Source organism: Mycetomoellerius zeteki, unplaced genomic scaffold, assembly GCF_001594055.1.
Source record: "Mycetomoellerius zeteki isolate Tzet28-1 unplaced genomic scaffold, Tzet1.0 scaffold49, whole genome shotgun sequence".
Taxonomy (NCBI): Eukaryota; Metazoa; Arthropoda; class Insecta; order Hymenoptera; family Formicidae; genus Mycetomoellerius; species Mycetomoellerius zeteki.
This window is the reverse complement of record NW_017257489.1, coordinates 290,444-310,693: the sequence shown is the minus strand read 5'-3', so window position 1 is coordinate 310,693 and position 20,250 is coordinate 290,444. Positions and strand designations below refer to the sequence as shown.

At 40.5% G+C, this 20,250-nt stretch overlaps 2 protein-coding genes across 3 annotated transcripts in view; one reads left to right on the top strand and one right to left on the bottom strand.

Annotated features, from left to right (window-relative positions):
* Nucleotides 1–9,081, top strand: part of ds (dachsous cadherin-related 1) — a 70,251-nt gene extending 61,170 nt beyond the window's left edge. Inside the window, exons 14-16 of the mRNA XM_018455531.1 lie at nucleotides 1,526–1,819; nucleotides 4,877–5,330; nucleotides 5,769–9,081. Of these exons, the coding sequence (XP_018311033.1) occupies nucleotides 1,526–1,819; nucleotides 4,877–5,330; nucleotides 5,769–8,082 (3,062 nt within the window). The 3' untranslated portion in view covers nucleotides 8,083–9,081. The remainder of the gene's footprint in view (nucleotides 1–1,525; nucleotides 1,820–4,876; nucleotides 5,331–5,768) is intronic.
* An 806-nt stretch (nucleotides 9,082–9,887) lies between these two features.
* Nucleotides 9,888–19,589, bottom strand: Eaat2 (Excitatory amino acid transporter 2). 2 transcript variants are annotated; one of them, XM_018455533.1, is made up of 11 exons: nucleotides 19,077–19,589; nucleotides 17,017–17,142; nucleotides 16,734–16,941; nucleotides 15,830–15,872; nucleotides 15,501–15,754; nucleotides 15,186–15,419; nucleotides 12,998–13,192; nucleotides 12,729–12,863; nucleotides 12,400–12,508; nucleotides 12,097–12,231; nucleotides 9,888–11,801 (listed from the first exon to the last, which is right to left on the bottom strand). In XM_018455533.1, exons 1-10 carry the CDS (start codon nucleotides 19,249–19,251, stop codon nucleotides 12,109–12,111), a joined length of 1,602 nt encoding a protein of 533 aa, XP_018311035.1. In that variant the 5' UTR covers nucleotides 19,252–19,589; the 3' UTR covers nucleotides 9,888–11,801; nucleotides 12,097–12,108. The 2 variants fall into 2 exon arrangements, with proteins under 2 accessions (XP_018311035.1, XP_018311034.1); XM_018455532.1 differs by having other exon boundaries at nucleotides 12,113–12,231.
* Nucleotides 19,590–20,250: the final 661 nt, after the last annotated feature.

The window sequence follows — 20,250 nt, the reverse complement described above, 5'->3', positions numbered from 1 at the left end:
ATCAATGTGGTAAAAATTATATATTTTTGTGGAATGTCTTATTAATTGTAAAAAAATAAAATAAATGGTTTATTTGCTAAAAATAAAATTTTATTTGGCTGTATTTAAATAAGGATTTATTTCAATGAAATAAACATTATATCCCGCGAATAAATTTTTAAGTATCTTTCTCTCATTGTAAGAAGATATGATTTATTGTTGCGAGAAGAGATTACTTGATTGCAATTGTGTGTAACAACGAATCTTAGGCGAAGGCGTAAATTTACATTTAAGGACAAATTGCGATCGGAGTCGCGTTCGCGCAGCGATAAGCGTATTTCGTATGCTATGATTGTGTTATGCAGAGTACACATCCATTCTTTGTGCTCGCAAATTCGTTCCCGCGATACGGTTTTCAATTTCTTCGCATACGTCTAGACAGGACGACATTGTAATATACTTCGCGATGGCTGCGGCTCCCGATCGTCTCCCTCGCGAGAGGTTCATCCGCTTCTTCAGACGGATTCGTTTCGACCATTTCTTCTTAGCAACTGGCCAAGATAAAACGATTCGATAGTACGGATCCAATGCATTTTAAGCACCGACCCTCTTGATGTGTCTTTAACTTCGCGGAAGAGAACGCGCGCGCCCATGAGATCCGTAGGCTGCACAATTCGCGCCTCGTATATATGTATCGCGCACGATCATTTCACAGTGACAAAGTGGCTCCGCGATGAGGGGACAAAAGAACGAAATCAAAGGTAGGCACCTTTATGCATAAGGATGCAATCCGCTAGTAGCGATCGCGCGGTCCACAATGCGAAGCGATAAAGCTCTTCATTCTGCTCGAAATCTCCAACGGACTTCTTTATTTTTGCCAAGCGTATTTTACTTAATTCCGTCGCTATCAGATAGCAAAATAGTACTTACGATTATCCAATTTAGTTGCAGCAATGAGATCTTCATGAATATATATGCATTTTTCGATTTTGTAAATCTATTCTTCATTTATGTATTAATTAACCCTCGACTACATTAATGAGTCATTTAATTGGATTCGAAGCGAAAGTTTTGAACGATTTTACAATCTATATGATTGGTACTGTGAAGTTTTAAATCGTATTGTAGATAAAAAAACTTTGAATCTTCCAGAAAAAACTAGAAAAAATACTAAATTTTTAGTAAATATTTGTTTAAATAGTTCTAAGTAAATATTTACTACAGGTAAATATTTATTTATTTGATATAAGAACCATTAATTTGATTTTATTTTTTATATTGAATAAATATTTATTTACTGTAAGTAAATGTTTACTTAGCACTATTTAAAGAAATATGTATAAAAATTTGTAAATTTTTTCAATCGTCGTAAGGCGAAGATTCACACTTATATTCTTTACTTCAAACAGGATGCTTTAGAATTTGAGTGTAATTTTTATAACTCTAGCTGAGTTAAGAATAATGCATTTATTTGTATTTAATATCACTGTCAGCACAAACGCATATTCATTAGTAAACGCTAAAGAGACACTATCTTCAATTTTAGGTACTGCCATGGGAACTGTGCTGACGACTATCACGGCGAATGACGTCGACAGTTCGCCGGCATTGACGTATCGATTCGACGACATGAGTTTGGGGCCCTTCAGCATCGACCGGTACGGTGGTAAAGTTGTTTTACGGAAGCGTCTGGACGCCGAGGTGCGTTCTGAGTACACTCTTCGGGTGATCGCTAGCGACGGGATTCATGAAGCGACGACCGATCTCACGGTTCGTGTGACCGATCTCAACGACAACACGCCGCAATTCAAGCAGGCTGTCTACGTGGCTGTTCTTTCGGGTACGTATCGAGGGCATACGATGCCTTCTTCTTTCTGCGTACGAGAGCGACACGGATGAAACAGGTAGCAGATCGTCGAATCTGCGATCAAAACTCGGACGATGATCGAACGCGATCGTTGCGTCGATTATCACGTGGCGTACGAATTACGCTCCGGCGAGCATAATTCTTTGATTTATTGGGAACGATCGTTATCGAAATTGCGCGGTTGTTCTGTGAAACGGTAGCTTAGGATGAAATCGCGAGACGAGGAACCACACCGCTGGCGAGGGACGTACAGAAAAATACTGTACGCAAATAATAATTACTTGTTTCAAATATTTCAAAAATTCATATCCGTAAATTTATCATTAGTTTATCACAATTATCAAATTTATTAAAAAGTATTCTGAATTTTAGAAATTTTAATACTTCAATCAAGATTATTAAATTTAAATAAATTCGATTTACTTATTATATAAAAACGCTTCTCTGATCAATTTTGTAATATTCTTTAAAAGAAAATAAATTTTTATTTTAAACACACATATTAATGAATTTTTCTATGATTTGTAATAAATATATTTTAAGATTATTATCAAGAAAAGATTCTTTGTTAAGGATAACCATTGCTTAAGAAAGACAGTAAATTGAATAATTACTTTTCTTAGCAATAGAATAATATTTTTCTGTGTATACGAGATTCCTCGCGGATGGCTTTGTTGCCGCGTTCTTAAAGCGCACCGCAAATCTCTTGCTGTTCGCCGCAAGGATCGCGCATTAAAAAATTTAAATCTATCAGTTAACGATCGGTTAACGAACTAGTGCGAGAGTTTTAACGAATGTCATTTCGAGCGCAATTGATCCAGTTGACGTTGTATTGTTCTGTCATCTTGTACCTTACACCAGCTGGAAAATCTTTCATCAGTCGGGATTCATTATCGTTCATACCATAAAGTTGTTATTAGTCGCGCGAATTCTGTCACCCTGCTAGACGAAGCATTTCGATGTCAGCGTCCCGTCGAAAAAAATCGAAGCAACAGTGGCACAAAGAGATGAAGGAAGGAGAAGGAGGCAACGGGAAGATACAAGCGGGCCTCTCGGTGCGAAATAAACGCGCGTTTAAAAACTGGTTTTTAGTAGACACGCGTTGTCCTGTTGCCCGTGTTCCAAACTCGAATTGACACCGCGCCGAGATAAAGCGCGCGAGAAAGAACGGCGCGGGGGTGAGAGGTGGTGAGGAGAGATGAGAGAAGAAGAGAAAGATAAAAAAGGAAGATGAGTAGAAGAAAGACCGATGAAAAGTTCTTGCTTGAATATGGGAGAGAAAAAGATAGTGAAGGAGAAAGGGCGAAGAGGGGAGGAGATGTATGTACAAAGAGAGGGAAAGAGAATGCGAGATCAGGGCGAAAGGCGAAAGGAAGCATGGAATGGCGAGGATGCCAGACGAAAGGGGGGAGGAGATGGAAGGAGAGCTAAGGTGGATTGCGAACTCCTCGCACATAAATAAGCGTGAGGACACCGTTTGCGAAACAGCCGAAAAGCCGCCTTCACTGCAACCGTCGGCTTCGAAAAGACACTCGAAACTTATTAAAAATACATAGGCCTGCGCCTAATGGTGCATTTGGATAGGCGGTAGGGAAGTAAAGACGATCGGGGAACTGGGAGGGTTGGATTGGCAAGCGGTGAATATGGAAGAAAAGAGCTCGTTCGAGCGGGGAGCTCCCACGGTGACAAGAACGTCGAATTTGCATCTTCTTCTCTTTTTCAGCTTCATCCCGTGCTCCGTCTCGCATGTTCACGAAAAGCTATGTGCCGTTCTTCGTGGAAGGAACAGACAAAGAACAGCGATGTGGCTGTAGAAGGTTGCAGACTTGACTGAGCGAAAAAGATTTCAGCGAAAGTTAATGAAGCGCCTGGTCGGTTAATGGGACTGTTATAGATGTTCGTGAGGGTGATAACATCAAGATAGATAGAAGAGTTGGCTTCGCCGACTTCTGTCTCACATTTTCTTAAAATTGTACGAATTTTAATTAAATACTAAAGAGCTATTAGCTTTCAGATATCTACCTTTCTGTACAATGTAAGCTCTCAAAGTATCTGTCTCGCAACGGAGTTAATGAGGGAACGAGACTAATGGACGAGCAGTGATACGAAGATTAGTAAGACTATATTGTATCGACCGAGGACGATCGAAATATTATTGGGCGATAGAGTAGGATTAAGAATAATAAAAGAAGGAGATAGAAGGAATATTCTGACACTGCTGGAAATACGAATTTATCTTACAATTAGTGAGAAGATGTCGTGATGCGAGCGTGTGCATACGCACTTTGCAATAATTATACTGTTCTTCTTACTCTCTCCGCCAGGTAATACTTTTTTTTTCGAGGAGATGCTCTCGCTCCTCCCGGCTGTGGCGCAAGATCCCCGAAGGGAATCATATCCTCCAGGTTTATTTCAAACCTTCTTCCACGCATCGGCCTATATCTTCCCCTGCCTTCCTGTACTTTAGGCTGCGGCTTGGCACATTAATGCCGAGTTATCCAACGATTTGAAACGCATCGAAATGATTTTTGTATGCGCAACGCGCCATCGAGAGCCTGGATCCATGGTACCGCGCGGCGCGATTTATATATAACTGGTTATTATTTTATACTTCCGTTCGGGCCTGATGTCAAGAAGGCTTATCCTCCTTGCTCGCCGCCCGAAAAAAGGCGTTCGTAATGTCGGTCCAGACCAGCGATGGTCGAGGACGCATCCTCAACAAGAAGACACGAAGAGTATTTGAGCTCGGGCCTGCTGATCTCTCGATCTTTCTCCCGCGTCCCTGTCGAGTGGTTCCTTGTACAATGTACGACTCGATAATCGATCTCGCGGAGAGTGCTTCTCGAGTCCCTGCCGTTCACTAATGAATGCCGTCTCGTATGACGTTATATGAGCTCTCTTTATAATTTCGCATCTAAATATCTTTCTCTTTATATTCACTCCAAGAATATTTTAAAAAAGCCTGGTACGAATTTATGTTAATATAATTACACGCTGCGTAACCGTGTTGATTTTTTTTTCTCATTTCAGAAGGGCAAGGTAAGCAGGAAATTCTGACGGTAAACGCTACGGACGACGACCTTTCGGAAGAGAACAGCCGAGTGCGATATTATCTGCTGCGTCCCGTGAAGGGATTTTCAGTGGATCCCGCGACCGGCATTCTGACTGTTAATCACACAGCGATATCCAGGCCGATACCAAAAGAGATGGACTTGGCGATTGTTGCGGAGGATCATGGCAAACCCGCGGCATCGTCGGTGTGCTCGGTTGTAGTACGATTTAGCAGTTTAAAGAGCGCCCTACCTGGGCGGGAATACAATTTCATGGTGAAGGAAAGTGTGCCGAAAGGTACGACGCTGATGAAACTTTCCGACGTAGACCTCCTGGATGGTGCCATCATTGCGGGCGACGATAGCGGAACATTTGAGATATCTAAGGATCGGCTCATACTTTCAAAGACGCTTGATCGCGAGACGAGGGACAGGTAAGCGATAGTGTAGATAGAAATTTGATTCTATGATTTTATTACGTTGATTCTTAAGTTTAATCTACAATGTGCTCTTTACTTCCTATTCCTTACTTTTTATCTCTTGCCTTTTGTCCTGTTTGCAACCGTTTTATTGACAATCACATTTATTGTTAAGTGCTTCTTGTCTCTTCTAAAATCCGTCATCTTTTATCTCGAATGATAAAAAACGAAAAAACAAGATAAAAGACAAAAAAGTAAGAAGTAAAAAGTGATAAAAAGTAAGAAACAGGAAGCAAAGAACATATTATAGATTAAGATTTATGTGATTTAATCAGTGTTTCTTGTTGTTAGCATTCTTTCTGTCTCTCTCTCTCTCTCTTTTTCTCTTTACTTCTACTTTCTTTATTTTTAAATATCTAGGAGCTCTACCAAATCGCATATTTGATTTTCTAGATACATGCTACAATTGGGCAACAAGATCGAAAACACGACGACAGGCTTACTGATGGGAGATGAACCGATAATAGTAACAATCAACGTGGAGGATGTCAACGATAATTATCCGCACTTCCTGGAAAAGCTCTATGAAGTATCGATCAAGGAAGACGCTCCGTACGGAACTACTATTGCCGTCCTACAAGCCAAGGACGACGATTTAGTTAATACCACAGCGGCCACCCTCGTGTACGACATTACCTCAGGGAACGATGGTGGTCTCTTCCGTGTAGAGAAGACAACTGGCGCCGTCTTAGTAAACTCTACGCTTGACTGTGATCTCGAGCCCGAAGTCTACAATCTCGTGGTGATGGTTTGCGACAGCGATCCGACTTTGCCTCTTTGCGCACTCGCCAGTCTTCGCGTTTATCTGGAAGATGTGAACGACAATTCGCCAAAGTTTCCGGTTTCCGAGTATCTCGAGTTTGTTGGTGAGAATGAGCCGATTGGCACAATTGTCTTCTCCGCGCGTGCTTCGGATTTGGATCGCGGCATTTTTGGATCATTGAACTACTCCATTGTTTCCGCCGCCAGCGGATTCTCCGACATTGATGACAGTTGGAAGCTGTTCGCGGTCGATGAATCGGGTACCGTCATCACTCGCGCCGTGTTTGATTACGAGCAGCGGAATCGGTACGCTTTTACATTGCGTGCCACGGACGCAGGCGGTCGTACAGCGGCGGTGCGTGTCAGAGTGGAGATTGACTCGAGGGATGAATTCTTTCCACAATTTACCGAGAGGATGTATCGATTCGGAATAAGGAGCAGTACTCAAATGTTGCCTGGCACAGTAATTGGTCACGTGACGGCGACCGATCGCGATAAAGGACCCGATGGTCGAGTCGTGTATCAATTAACATCCCAACATCCTTATTTTAAATTGAATCGCACGACCGGTGCATTGATTGTGAAGCAGAAATTGATGCACATCGATATGGACGAATCACCCAGATTAGTAGTCAGCGCGAGTTCCGGTAGACAGGGCTCTTTGTCTAACATGACGGTAGTAGAAATTACACTAATGGAAGATACCGAGCTGAACGGAGCTAGAGGAGCTACCGCTCTAGCGCCTACGGATATCGGTTCGAATATGGCTGTAGCTACTTCGGGTGGTTTAGCCGATTGGGTCCTGGGTCTGTTGATCGCTCTCCTTCTTCTCATTCTCGCGTTTGGTGCCATCTTTCTCTATCTTCACATTCGTAATCGCCGTCATAAGAAGCCCGGTACGAAGCCAGGTCTGAATGGCGAGAGCAACGCTACTGCGTCAAACAGTTATGTGGACCCGAGCGCATTTGACACGATCCCGATCAGAAGTGTGGCCGGAGTCGGGGCGAGTGGAAACGGTAGTTCCGCAAGTGGCGGGGGAGCGGGTGGCGGCGCGTCCTGCCAGTTTGCCCCTCCGAAATATGACGAAATACCTCCTTATGGGACATCCAGTCAATCGGGACAACAGCAAGCTACCTCCGAGCTTTCCGGAAGCGATCAGTCTGGTTCTTCTGGCAGAGGCTCCGCTGAGGATGATGGGGACGATGAAGAAATCAGGATGATCAATGAGGGTCAACAGACCGGTGATTCCGCGAGCGATCTTTCAGTTCACAATACTCAGGAATACTTGGCTAGATTAGGCATCGTGGATCCTCCAGCCGGTACGCCTAGGAGGCCTCCCGAAGCTTTGCCTCTGAACAGTTTGCATCTGTTTGAAGATGAGGCGAGCACCGAGGCAGATATAGCAACGTTGATTTATGGTAAGATTGGGGAATCTGGACGACCCACTTCTGGTCTGGAAGTACCAGGTGGACCATCGATGAATGGTTCCCTAAGTTCCATCGTGCACAGCGAAGAGGAGCTCACTGGTTCGTACAATTGGGACTATCTATTAGACTGGGGACCCCAGTATCAACCGCTAGCTCACGTATTCAGTGAGATTGCTAGGCTAAAGGACGATGCCGCCAGCGTTCAAAGCGGAAACTCCGGCAGCAGCGGCAAGACTAAGTCTGTACATAAAGCACCACCGCCACCATTGCTCACGTCCGTCGCTCCAAGATCGTTGGCGGCACCAGCGTTAGCGAGAGGAATTCTACCAAGATCGCCGATCAGTCACGATGCTTCTACCTTCCCTTCCGCTGCGCTAAGTCCGAGTTTTTCCCCCTCATTATCACCCCTAGCTACGAGAAGTCCTAGCATTAGCCCCCTCGTACCACCTGCCACCCAGAGATCGAATCAAAGTGCCAACCGAGGAATTCCCGTCGCTGATGCCGAGCTAAGGATTTGAGAATACTCTGATTTTAATCCGGCGTACTTTGGGTACTAATTTCTTAGTGTTAATACAGTGATGACTCGCCGGGAATGCGATATCGGACGATGCGGTACCTCGTGTAATGCGAATAATTCCTGTTAATATGCGTTGTTAAATGTGATTTATTAATGGATATATGTATATTGCTCTCTCAGACCGTGCGAACGTGATCCGCGGGTATAGTGTTAACGAGTTATTTTAATTTAGTAATTTCAATTTGATCGACCATAGGAAGAAATCGTGGCCGAATCATTCTCCCTGTCACGCGCAAACGCTACTTTCCCGCGATTAATTGTTACTTATTAATTAATTAACAAAATGTTAACAAAATATAAACTTTATAAATAGTTTCGATTCAACGCGAGGAGCGGTATGAGTGAAACAGGAAGCGAAAAAGTGGCGATTGCGCCTTGACAATTCTATATCTGCTATATAATACAAACGTTCTTTATTCCGATCGATAGCTAACTAAAAACAATTGTACTTTCTGAGCGGAATGTTGTAAATATCCGCCGGTTGCGACGGCGTTTAGTCATTAAGTAGCATTGTAAATAATATTCTATGAGAATAACGATGTTGTCATAATCAAAAAGAATAGACTGTCCTTACTGTAAACCGGAAACCGAATGATCGCGCCATGTTCATCAAGCCTTCGCGTGAATGTGTGTATAGTAATCTAATTTTATTATATCGAATCAGTTAATACTACGACGAACATGGCGATATCATCCGAACTAAAAACAAAAACGCGCTACCACGAGCGAACTGATCACACACTGTATTTCGTGGCAGCGCATCTCTAAAGACGTCCATATATATTCGTTGATTAATTGTTACTTCGTCCCCCGAACGCGATCTCGATGTAACGAGGGATGGAATTTCTCAGCCCGATACATATATACATAACGCACTGAATATATATATAAATGTATGTCATATTTTGTATAAAATTGTTCTCTGTACAAAGACTTCCAAGCTGAGGGCCTTACTGCGATGTGGGCCTTAAATAAATGAATTTTTTAGGAAGTTGTATTTTTTTTATCGTGTTCCGACACTCATCTTACTCGAATAAAATTAATTTAATTACTAATTTGAATTTGTCACGCAAAACATATCATCTAATAAGAAATCGGAAAGAGGGAAAGCGACAGGGATTGCTAATGAAGAAGACCAAATGTTTCCACGTATAAATCTGCTTTTTGTTATACAACACGTTGAGCCTTACAAGTATACACGTATTTTTCGGATTATTTTGATAAGTTTATTCCATGTTTTCTCCACTCGTTTTACTCTCGCAGTTATTGTGTAGTATCCCACTTTTTCAATGCTTGAGCATAAAACGTGCCGAGTAACAGGAGCACCCGATATATCACTTGAAAGAATATTATAGAATTTTTTAACAAAATAGAAAAATTATAATTAACAAAATTAACTGGTAATTAAATTTAAAAAATAATTATTAATTATAAGTAGCAAGCTTTTCTATTTTTAATTATAAATTGTTCCATAGTTTATGATTTCTCTCTAATTTCTTTTCATAATATATTTCGATGCCATTTCGATGTTTTACGGCAAAATACAAATTACCATTTATAATTTATAATTTCTAAATATTTTTAGTAATACTTGCTTTGAATATTCAAAATAAAAGAATTCAATTTTGCATTTACTTTTCGATTGATTAATCTTCAACAATAGAAATTGATTTTCGTAAAAGGCGCGTGTGAAATAATATTTATTCCGAATAAATTAACTAAAAGAATTTAAATAATACATTGCAATTTGTACGGATGAATAAACAATAATTGCTAAAAATAATACTACGTATTTCTCTCTCTATCTTCTCAAACAGTTTGTACATTTAAACAGTCTCTACGATGAAACACGTATCGACCTACCTATCTAGTGCCTAGTATTAGCGAAACCATGTATAGGAATCGTTTACCCATTATTACGTCTAACAAAATGGTATTATCATATTGTATATCCAGTCTTGTGGGCGCCCGACAATGAGCTGCACTATTTAAATATTCTGTTCTCTTTGTCATTCATAGAAGAATTAGTATAATCTTCCACGTACGATCGAAAAACACGAACTTGTTTATTCTAATCTACGATCTGGACAACATCATATTGGAAGGTATGTTTTTCTACGGCAGGGAGCACTAATTTGAGAAGAGTGCAACGAGATAGAATCTTGGACGTCCGTAATTACAATTAATATAAACCAACATTATTGAAAGTTTTAAATACTTTTTGTTCCCACGTGAAAGAGAAATTTTCTTTTGAAAATTTGAGATAGTTCTGAAACGTTATCTCTAATTTTAACAAAATACACGTCCAGGGTTTCAATTTCTGTCTCGGCAAGCACTCTTTCGCAAAAACATTCGTTTTTCAAAAGCAGAACACATAGAAAGGTTCTATACATCAGTTTCCGTCAATTAATGGTCCGATAGTTAGATCGATATGGCTTTTAAAATCTATTTAAAGTTTTACTCGCTTGTAAGTCTTCTTTGCTGTATTTTCAGCGTGGAGTCTATATTAATCTCCGCTGAACACGTATATTGTTGCCGTATAATTTTCTTAATTTCTCCCCTCATTAATTTGGATTGTGATCAGTGACGTAATCGGTACGCGATACGCGAAGCGAGCGGTCTTTAAAATGTAGCCTAGTAATAACTGTATTCTAGTAATAACATTATAGGGTAATTAAAACATTATTTACTTTATTCTAGATATGTGTAGTATGCACATAGCTACCTAACAGTTATCACATCAAGCTCCCTTTCCAAACATCGTAAAAAATTTCTCTATTTCCGATAGAAAGCTATATATTCGTCGCGTCACTGATGACAGTCATGCTCTGCAATCTTCAGATTCGGAGCTAGGATGTTCTAAATCACATCGAGAAGCGTCAGATATATTGGAATCGACGTTTTACACGCGATACGTATATCACGGGAGGGTATACCCGAAAAAGAAAAAAAAACTCAGGCAAGACATTTTACTTTCATCGCGCCTGCCTGCTTGGCGCAAAATAAGGCACCACATTCGACATGCTGTTTATATAATCGATCGTAGAAACGGTTTTTAACATCGATCATCTGCGGGGTTTACTAGGGGTGTATCTTTAATCTACGATCGCGTCATCTATCATATATTCGAATGTGAGTCGGTCAATCGGATTAATATTTTACTAATCCAGCCTGATCCCTTTAGAAGTCGTTGAACGACTTATATCCCGACTTTTTGCCTATACAATATCCAATGTAATTATTATCATCATAGCGATTGACAAAATGCGCTACCTTCGAGTCTTTGGAAGCCTCGATCGTAATTTCAATTTTTATTGCTGTACCTGCACATGTAAGTAACATATAGTCCGTTCTTATTAACAGTTAAATATCTTCGTGTCTTCATTAGCAATCGCATTTTCCGCAAGAACTTCCGTCTTGTCTTATAAAATTCCTTACGGAAGATCTTGATGAACTTCGAGGATTGTTTAAAACAAAGAGAAGTAGAGAGGAACTAAACGCGCCAAAGTACGTTTTTAATCCTCGCAGAACAATTCAAACAGATCGCAGAATCAATTTATTTGCTGATGAGATTCTGCGATGTTAAATTATCTCGCCGAACTAACCATTAGTCAAACGGTCTCTTCCGTCACACTTCTCGACATGTGTAATATTCCGAAGCTGAAAGAAAAGAAGAAATTTGTAGAATGCTTTCACCATTCAACTTGAAAACTTGACACAGAAAAAATGCGAAATTGTCATTTGTTTAATGTCATTCTTATGATGAGGAAGATTTAATGCGTGCGCAAAATGCGTATGAATTTTATCAAGCTTAGCTGGCTTTGACAGTCTTCATTTTTTCCCGTCAAGTCCCCAGTTTGCTAATTGGCAGATAAATCAGCGATTCGCGAAGCGATGTTATTATTAAACTGACATGATCTTATAATGATCGTACAAAGTGATAGCCTAGCCCTACCAACAAGCGTGTTTACTTGGCGATCCCTGTTATCCGCGCGTCGTCTTGCATCTCGACAACAACGGTGTCAGGATCAGGTACCCTGTTGGCGGTAAGACATCCATTGGCAATAGTGGTTGGCAGCACAGTCTCCGACTAGAAATAAATTATCGCGCATTGTTACATCAGTGTGAAAATAAAAACTGTTTTTATACATACAGGAACAAATGAGACGAATTATCTAGTAAATATTAAACACACTTTTTTAGTTTCAGTACGTTATTAATACAACGTAATTAATTATAAAGTTATTTTGTATTTTACTTGATAGGCTGCTGCGTCCAATGCCATCAATTCCTTTTTCGAGAGCTGCTCGACAACTGCAGCGGCGTAACAGTCTCCTAGCATATTATTGGTGGTTCTTATCCGATCCCTAATCGATATAAAATTATATTCATATTAACAGGTAATATTAAAATGTTTTGCTGATTGTTGAAAGAATTTTCAAAAAACATTATAATATATATGATATTTTTCTTCTCCTATAATTTTTAAAAACGAGACTCAGTTTATCTTGTAGCATATCGTAATAATAGGACATATTATGAGATAAGACATTTTATGAATAAAAGAATATTCTGCTTGATACTCACACAAACCAATCGATTGCGAATAAAAGAGAAACATCATTAACGGGAGCATCAATAGCGCTTAGGACAACTAACAGCAGGACGAGCGCAGCGCTTGGGACCGAGGCCGACGAGACAGAAGCAGCAGTGGACGTCAAACTTTGTAAAACGAGATGATAATAAAAAATAGGACGATGAATACATAATTAAATACAAGCAAATACATAATTAGATAAATTTAAAAAAAAATTTGATTCGGCAAAAGAGGTTATTGCAAGGCAAGGGAGACTTACATAACGGTGATGATCTCCCCAAAGCCCATGAAGATACCATTCATCTGGGCAATGAATATGCTGGCGACGGCGACGAAGAGCGCGGTACCATCCATGTTGATATTGCAACCGATCGGCAGGACGAATCTGGTGACTCTAGGGTCGACTCTGAGCTTCTCGGTCATCAGACGAAAAGTCACAGGAAGTGCGGCAGCCCTGTACAAAGCTGCGTTAGCAAAAATCAGGCAAAGTACATTTCCGTTGATGGTAGAAAGATTCGCTCCACGTCGCCTATCGCTGCAGTCGTGATGGTCATTCTGGCGTAAATTCACGGGACAGATATAGCGGTGGTCTATTTATCGATAGTTTCTCAGAGACGTAACCGACCAAGGCTTAAGTTGAAACAGAACGGATATATAAAAGGGTCACAGAAAAACGGTATCCGAACGAAGGAAGAATACTCGGAATTAATATCGACGCATTATTAACTGCGAATAGTAGAAAGAGTGCCAGAACAACTGCCAGAATGACCGTGAGAACAACCTGAAAATCAACTGGGATTAGCTCAGATCACAATTTGCCAGGATATCCGCCAGGCTGCATCGCTCACCGTGGATTCTACAACAGACAATCGTATGTACCTTCATGTTGCGGCCATCAATTACTTACCAAGCGCTACCCTCTGTCTCTCAGAGTCAACCACCTGCAAAAGGCCGCGTGCAGTGCGTGTTCTAATACATCATCATGATATTCATACAGTCTCTGTTCAGATACACTGAGAACAGTTTCTCAGTCAGTCACAGTGTACGCACAGTTGTGTACGCTCTCTTCTGGAAACAGTTAATCCACAGAGAAACAGATTGAGTTAGATAACAACTGTATAAAACCTAGCTGGATCATAAACAATATTGAGCACTGCTAAAAGTAATAATACCAGGTGGGAAAGGGAGAAGAAAGAGCAGTGATAGGAACGTGGAAATAGGAATAATTGGAACGGTACAGAGAGGATTATTCATTTCGTATTAGAATTAGACGTATGTTGGACTGAAAGAAAGAAAGGAAGGATTTCAGAGGTGCAAACTGAATTTTATTCGTAAGTGCGAACTGAAAAAATGATCGTTGCTTTGCGTGACTCTCAAAAATGAATTATTCAAAAGAGATAAATAATCGCACGTTGTTCAGGAGTACAGCCGGTCATCGACATCCTCGTCGTACCTGCAAGAGCGAGCTCGGCACAAGCAACCAATATTTTTTCAGTTACGCCAATTCATTGTTAAAAACGACTTAAAATTAATCGTATGGTTTGGCGTGGAGGTCTCCTTTGGCTCGGTTTCTTCTTCCCCTTCCTCGCCATCGCGAGAGAAAAGTTCGAAGATACCGATTATGGGAATCCTTAGAAGACTTCCACGCCGCGAATCAGTCCAGGTAACACGGAGTCAGCAGATCGCCGGTTTGGGCAACACATCGTTGCCGAATAGTTTCACTTTTCGCGATAACGCTACTATATTTTGAAAGTGACCCCGTAATTTTTCATTTGTCGTAATAATATGTTATATTTTGCGCGATGACGAAATTCCGTTTACGTAACAATCTGGCTACGAGCTTGCGGAAGTTCGAATGATTTGGTAGTCTTCTTTCTCATGTGGCATGGCGAGCTCTCCTCGCAAGCAAACATTAAAAGAGATTGTCATATATGGAAGAAAGACTAAGGATAATTTGGAAATTGGCCAGCTCTTCCACAACGTTTTTATATAGAAACTAAGCAAGAGGATTATATGAAGCAATTTTTCTGAAAGTTATGTAAAGCTGGCTCGAATGATTTGGAAAGGAATATCGGGATTGTGGCCTCGCAAAGCCTCCACACAGCTGGCTGAAACATATTGTCTTCATCAATCGATTCGATCAATACACGTCTTTCATCGCCACGTATCACTCATTGTCTATTTCGTTTTACGGCGTTAAAATGTTTTGAAATTAATTACTCGCACACTATATCAATCGCGCGACAGACCAGCTCCATTTCGCGTAAACATAGAAAAGGTCCGCGTGACAAGAAATAAAAGGATGGAAGGAAGGAAGTACAGAATATCTGCGGACCGATGAGGGACGGAGGTCAGAAAATACGATCACAACGTTGACCGAGGCCCTGTGAGGCAGGCGAAATGGATTCTCTCAAGGTCGGGCTCGGGTTTGAAGATCGACGACTCACGTTGATGCCATGGCGAAGGCGGTGAGGGTACCCTGGGCCAGGCCGGCGTAGAATTTAAAGGGGTTCTTTCTAACGAAGGCCGCATATATCAGCTGCATGATCACCAGCTGATAGAGAAACACACCGATCGCGATCGTGACGATGAACCACGCCAGCTGCGACATCACCAGTACCAGGTCGTCCACGCCAAGTATTTTGCCCGCTATTACAGAGGTGATGCCGATGGGGGTCATCCTGGAAACAAAACATTTTCATTCCGTTATAAAGCGACATAAAGTCATAAAGCGTCATTTCCAATTTTCATGAGACACTCACCACATAACAGTTGAGACCATTCGCATGATGACTTCGAACACAGCCTTGAAGAAATCTATGACGACCTGACCTTTCTCGCCGAGTGTTCCCAGGAACGTACCAAAGACCAAGCAAAAGAAAACTATACCCAGAGTGTTCGTGCCGCTTCTGTACTGTACCACTCTCATCAATTCCTCGTCTCCCAAGACTGCGGTTGGTAACTGGTCGGTGACGTTCTGGAAAGGTTGCTTTTTCGGAACATATACCGTGTGCGCCTGTAACAACGTTGTTATTTCACATCGAGCTCTTTTCGTTTCATTTTTATATCGTAACAATCGGAATATCCTTACTTGTTGGAAAGCTGCTTGAAACAAATTGTCCGGAAACATGTTTCTGCGAAAACATCAATTTAAAATCGTATATATTTCAAATATTACTGAATACATTAAATAAGTCTAGGCAGAATCTTCGCGTGTTACATGAGAAAGGGTTGTATATTTTAAAAATAACACGTTTCCCGCGGCCTTCGTTTTATTCATAGCCCTTACACATTGATTAAGTTGGCACAAGCTGCTGTGGCGACTTTTCAATAAAAACGATCTTACATTGCGTCATTGAAGCGAACAATTGTTAAATGATTTCCGATAACCGAGCCGCGATATCTTGATTTTAATACAACGTTAGAGAATCGCGCTGTGGGCATCGCGCGATTTTTAAACGGCGTTTTTTGAGCGCGCGTAGCGTGAATAAAACACGTTCGATCGATAAACTATTTTCATCTATACGAGTAGTATCTGCGATCACGATGAATTTCATTTAGTTGAGTTCACGATTCGTGAAATGCCACGACCTTAATCCGACTTATTGTTAGATAACTGTATTACCGCAATGATTCAGCGACGGCGAGAATATCACGGATCGATATTATTTCAATGTCGCGTTATCATCGTGCACACATTTCTCAAAGTTTTCGCAGCGGAGTACCGCAGCGGAAGTGCTCGACCTATTTTTGTTGGCGATTCGAAAGCTACGATAGTCAACAATTTCTGCGAGACGCTTAAATGCAATTTAAAAGAAAACAAATCGGAATTGATTAACATTATTTTCTCACCGTTTCATATATCTACATTGACCTTCATACTCCATTACGCTTCCATTTTTTTTAATAGGAAAACTTCCAAGTGAGTCTATGTGCATTATTGATATTGACAGAATCGATATCGGGCGATGAGAGACATCGTAGACATAATTTACCTTCCCAGATCGAGCAAGCTGTCTAATATGTTAACGGCTCTCGCGTGATGCGAAGGGCCGATCGATTCCCTGATGCCGGGATTACCGGGATGAATAACGAGTACCAGGGCTACGCCAAGCACAGCATTGAGTAAGGACGTTAATATGAAGTACACCAAAGTTCGAACGGCAATCATTCCGTTCATCCTAGCGTTTAAGCTCGCTGAGCCTGATACATAAAAATAATTACGATTCGACGTACACTCTACCGTGTACATGAAGCAAGCTGAGAGAAAAAGCTCACCTGATATGAGGCTAGCGATTACAAGAGGTAAAATCATTAACTTTAGCAATCTCATAAAGAGCTCTCCCGGATAACTGATCAGCATCACCGCATCGTCTCCAAGGTCCAGAGGTCGCAAACCAAACCCTGCGGCGAGATATTATCAGATTAATCCGCGATTCTGCATCACGAAAACTTTACTTTTTCATTCGCTCGTATAAAATTCTTAAGAACTTCTACCGAATGCTTGTCCTTGAACTATATTTAAATTTACGGTTAATTGGTTTATTATTCGATCGCGAAGAAGGGGCGTCGAGGTGGAGAAAAGGTGAAGGTTTGAGCGATTTCTTTTCTACCTAATGGTAATTAGTTGTATATAAGCTATCTACGTTCTCATAAAGGCCACAAAGCATAAAACATAATGTTTTCGCGAATGAATCATTCATCGCGATAGATTATTGTACAAATAATTATTATTTGTTTAATACTTGTATTAAAAAGTCGATAGAAACTGACAATGTGAGGACTAACAAGTATAACCTTGAATCCTTCATCTTTAAAAAAAGAATATGAATGAAAGCTTTGATTTAGACTGATCTATCGAGCTGCTTCATATAAATTATTACAGTGCCATCAATGTTTCTACTTATAGACAAGTATCTATGGATGTTATACGTTCGCTCATCAAGTTAGAAATAAAATTTTGTGTAGATGTAACATCCACTTGCATATTGATTATTTTATTAATAATATATTACTAATCGTTAATTCTTATGTATGTTTACGTTAAATGTACAGATTTATTAAGTAATTTAATGATTTCATAAAACGTTCTTCATGTTATATTTCAGTTACAATTAAATAAATCATTTCAATTCTCTAACACTGTACGGTTGAAACTAATAAACTCAATTCTCACTTAATTAAATATGATTCAACGTTTATTAACATTCGCAGATAAACAAATTATATATTCACAATATAATAGCTATACATGACGTACTGTGATATAATCACGAAAACATACTCCTTATTATATTGGCTCCAAGAGGAATCAAAATGATAAAATTTATTAAGGAAACCCTATATCTCGATGAGCAACACCTTTTAACAAGATGAAAGGTGTTGCTTATTTTTACGTAATCGGAATGATAATTTCGAACTGGGTCGTTCAAGATATAGGTATAAAATATCGATCTATGCTCACTTGTATTGTGAGCATAAAATGTATTGTGCTACCGCTGACGTATAATTTCCATAAACATTCGACACGTCACAGGCATTTATAATGGTTGTGTGTGTGTGTGTGTGTGTGTGTGTGTTTATATTACGGAATATAAACAAATTTTTGTTAAAGGGATTAATTTAGCTTTTCGGTCATTTATAATATTTGCATAAGTTTATTATTATAAGTGAAATCTTTATATGAGCGTAAAAAAAGACATTAAGATTTCTTGATGTGATAAAAGAATTGCTGACTGAAAAAAGAATTGCTGTTGTGTGGGTTGAATTAGATTAAAATCTAAATAATACAGAGTCAGTTCCATACATAGAACTACTAAAAAGTTATCATGTATGATAACTATCGCAAATGGTGGTCATAATTTATAGCTGACGTAAAGAGATGGAATATTGAAACGCGACTAACGATTGCGATATAAACATTCTATATCGCACAAGTTATTTTCTATTTAATTTTTGTTTTATTTATTGTGTCAACATCAGCAACGCCTGCAAACAATAATCAATTGTACAAAGTAATTCAAAATTATTTTTAAGTATTATTAATTATTTCGAAGTTATATCACATCGTTATAATAATAATAATAATAATTTTACTTAATATTGTTTTATTTAACTATTTCATTTAATATTATTTAATAATTGCATATATGGCATTTATATTGAAATTAACGTAAAGAAAAATTAATTAGAAATTAGAAATTAACGAAGAAGTTCTCTTTTATTTTCTAAATAAAAAAGCTTTGAAAAAAATATTCTAAATCGACAATTTTTTAAATGTTTCAATTCATCGTGTTAGTATTCCGTAATAAAAAGTAATAAACATTTCCGTCGCTCACCGAGAATTATGCCGAAGAGTACGCCGGACAAGGTAACCAAGAGCAGCAGGTTCTCTCGCATCCACTTTCTGGTGTCGGCGGTCACCTTGCGGGGACCCTGAGAGGCCGAGACGTCCTGCCCGCCCATCTTGGCGAACAGATATTCGGAGAATCGGGCAGAGGACTTTTCTTCCATCTCACTGGGCCGCCAGCAAGCGGCGTACCAGTGACCGGTGCTGGTCGTGTACGAACAGGCCGATCCTCCCGCCGATCTCCCCAAGCTCCCTTCTCGCGATCTCTCGCGGCTAACGGCGGGGCCCCGGCAGCACCACGACGACGACGGGTTGCCGTTTTGGGGGTGTTTCGGTAAATCCGTGCAGAAGGACCAATCACTCGCGCCTACCAGACGTCGTAGTAGCCTGACGGCTTGGCGAATGCCTACTAATTCGATCGTGGTACCGGGATGGGATCGGACTGTCTTCCTAGTGACGCTGATAATAACAATCAGTGACTCTGCTAGGGCTCGCGAGACCGTCTATCTCCACCCGACTTCGGTTTATCTAACTTCTCTGTATATGCGTAGTATCTTCTACGACGAATGTAAAACGACCCTAAACGACTCGTGCGCTCCAAAATATGCGTGTCTATCTCTTCTCTCTAGATGAGAAGTTGTTGCAGGAAACTTGAATTTATAAGATCCTCGTCACGAAATTGCACGAATAGCTCCTTTTCTCAAGAGCCGTTCGTGCTGTTGCACAAGGTCAGTTACCCAAGAGGGCTGTTAGCCGTTTTCTTCAAGTATGTCGGTACCACCGTTCTCCTTCCAACTATAGCGCACTTCACTTTGTGAAGCTGATTCAAAGCTCGGGCAGAAATAAGAGGAATCGATGTGTTTGCACAGCGACGATGAAGAAGACGAAGATGAAGATTCAATGGACTGTTCTAATCAGTATTGCCGATGTAACTGAGCGTGCGCATAGACTTCCGACACGTTACTCGCAAAGGATGAGCCCCGACTGCCTGGTTACCGGCGGACATTGCCGTATTGATTTGCCAGGATTTCGCCGTATCCCCAAGCGTTCCCCGTTCTCCCGCCCGGCGACGACAGCGTAACGCCTGCGCGTACTCCAGTGGTTAAGTCGGTCGCTAAAACGTGGATACGCACTACCCTGATACTGTTGCTGCGCGGTGGTGC

What these genes read in the sequence shown, in the direction of transcription:
- Eaat2 (XM_018455532.1), bottom strand. Translation starts at nt 19,251, where the DNA reads ATGGAAGAAAAGTCCTCTGCCCGATTCTCCGAATATCTGTTCGCCAAG. An exon ending in TTCAAGCAGCTTTCCAACAA is followed by an intron (nt 15,755 to 15,829) that starts GTAAGGATATTC and finishes ACGTTGTTACAG; the next exon opens with GCGCACACGGTATATGTTCC. An exon ending in ATGGTCTCAACTGTTATGTG is followed by an intron (nt 15,420 to 15,500) that starts GTGAGTGTCTCA and finishes TTTTGTTTCCAG; the next exon opens with GATGACCCCCATCGGCATCA.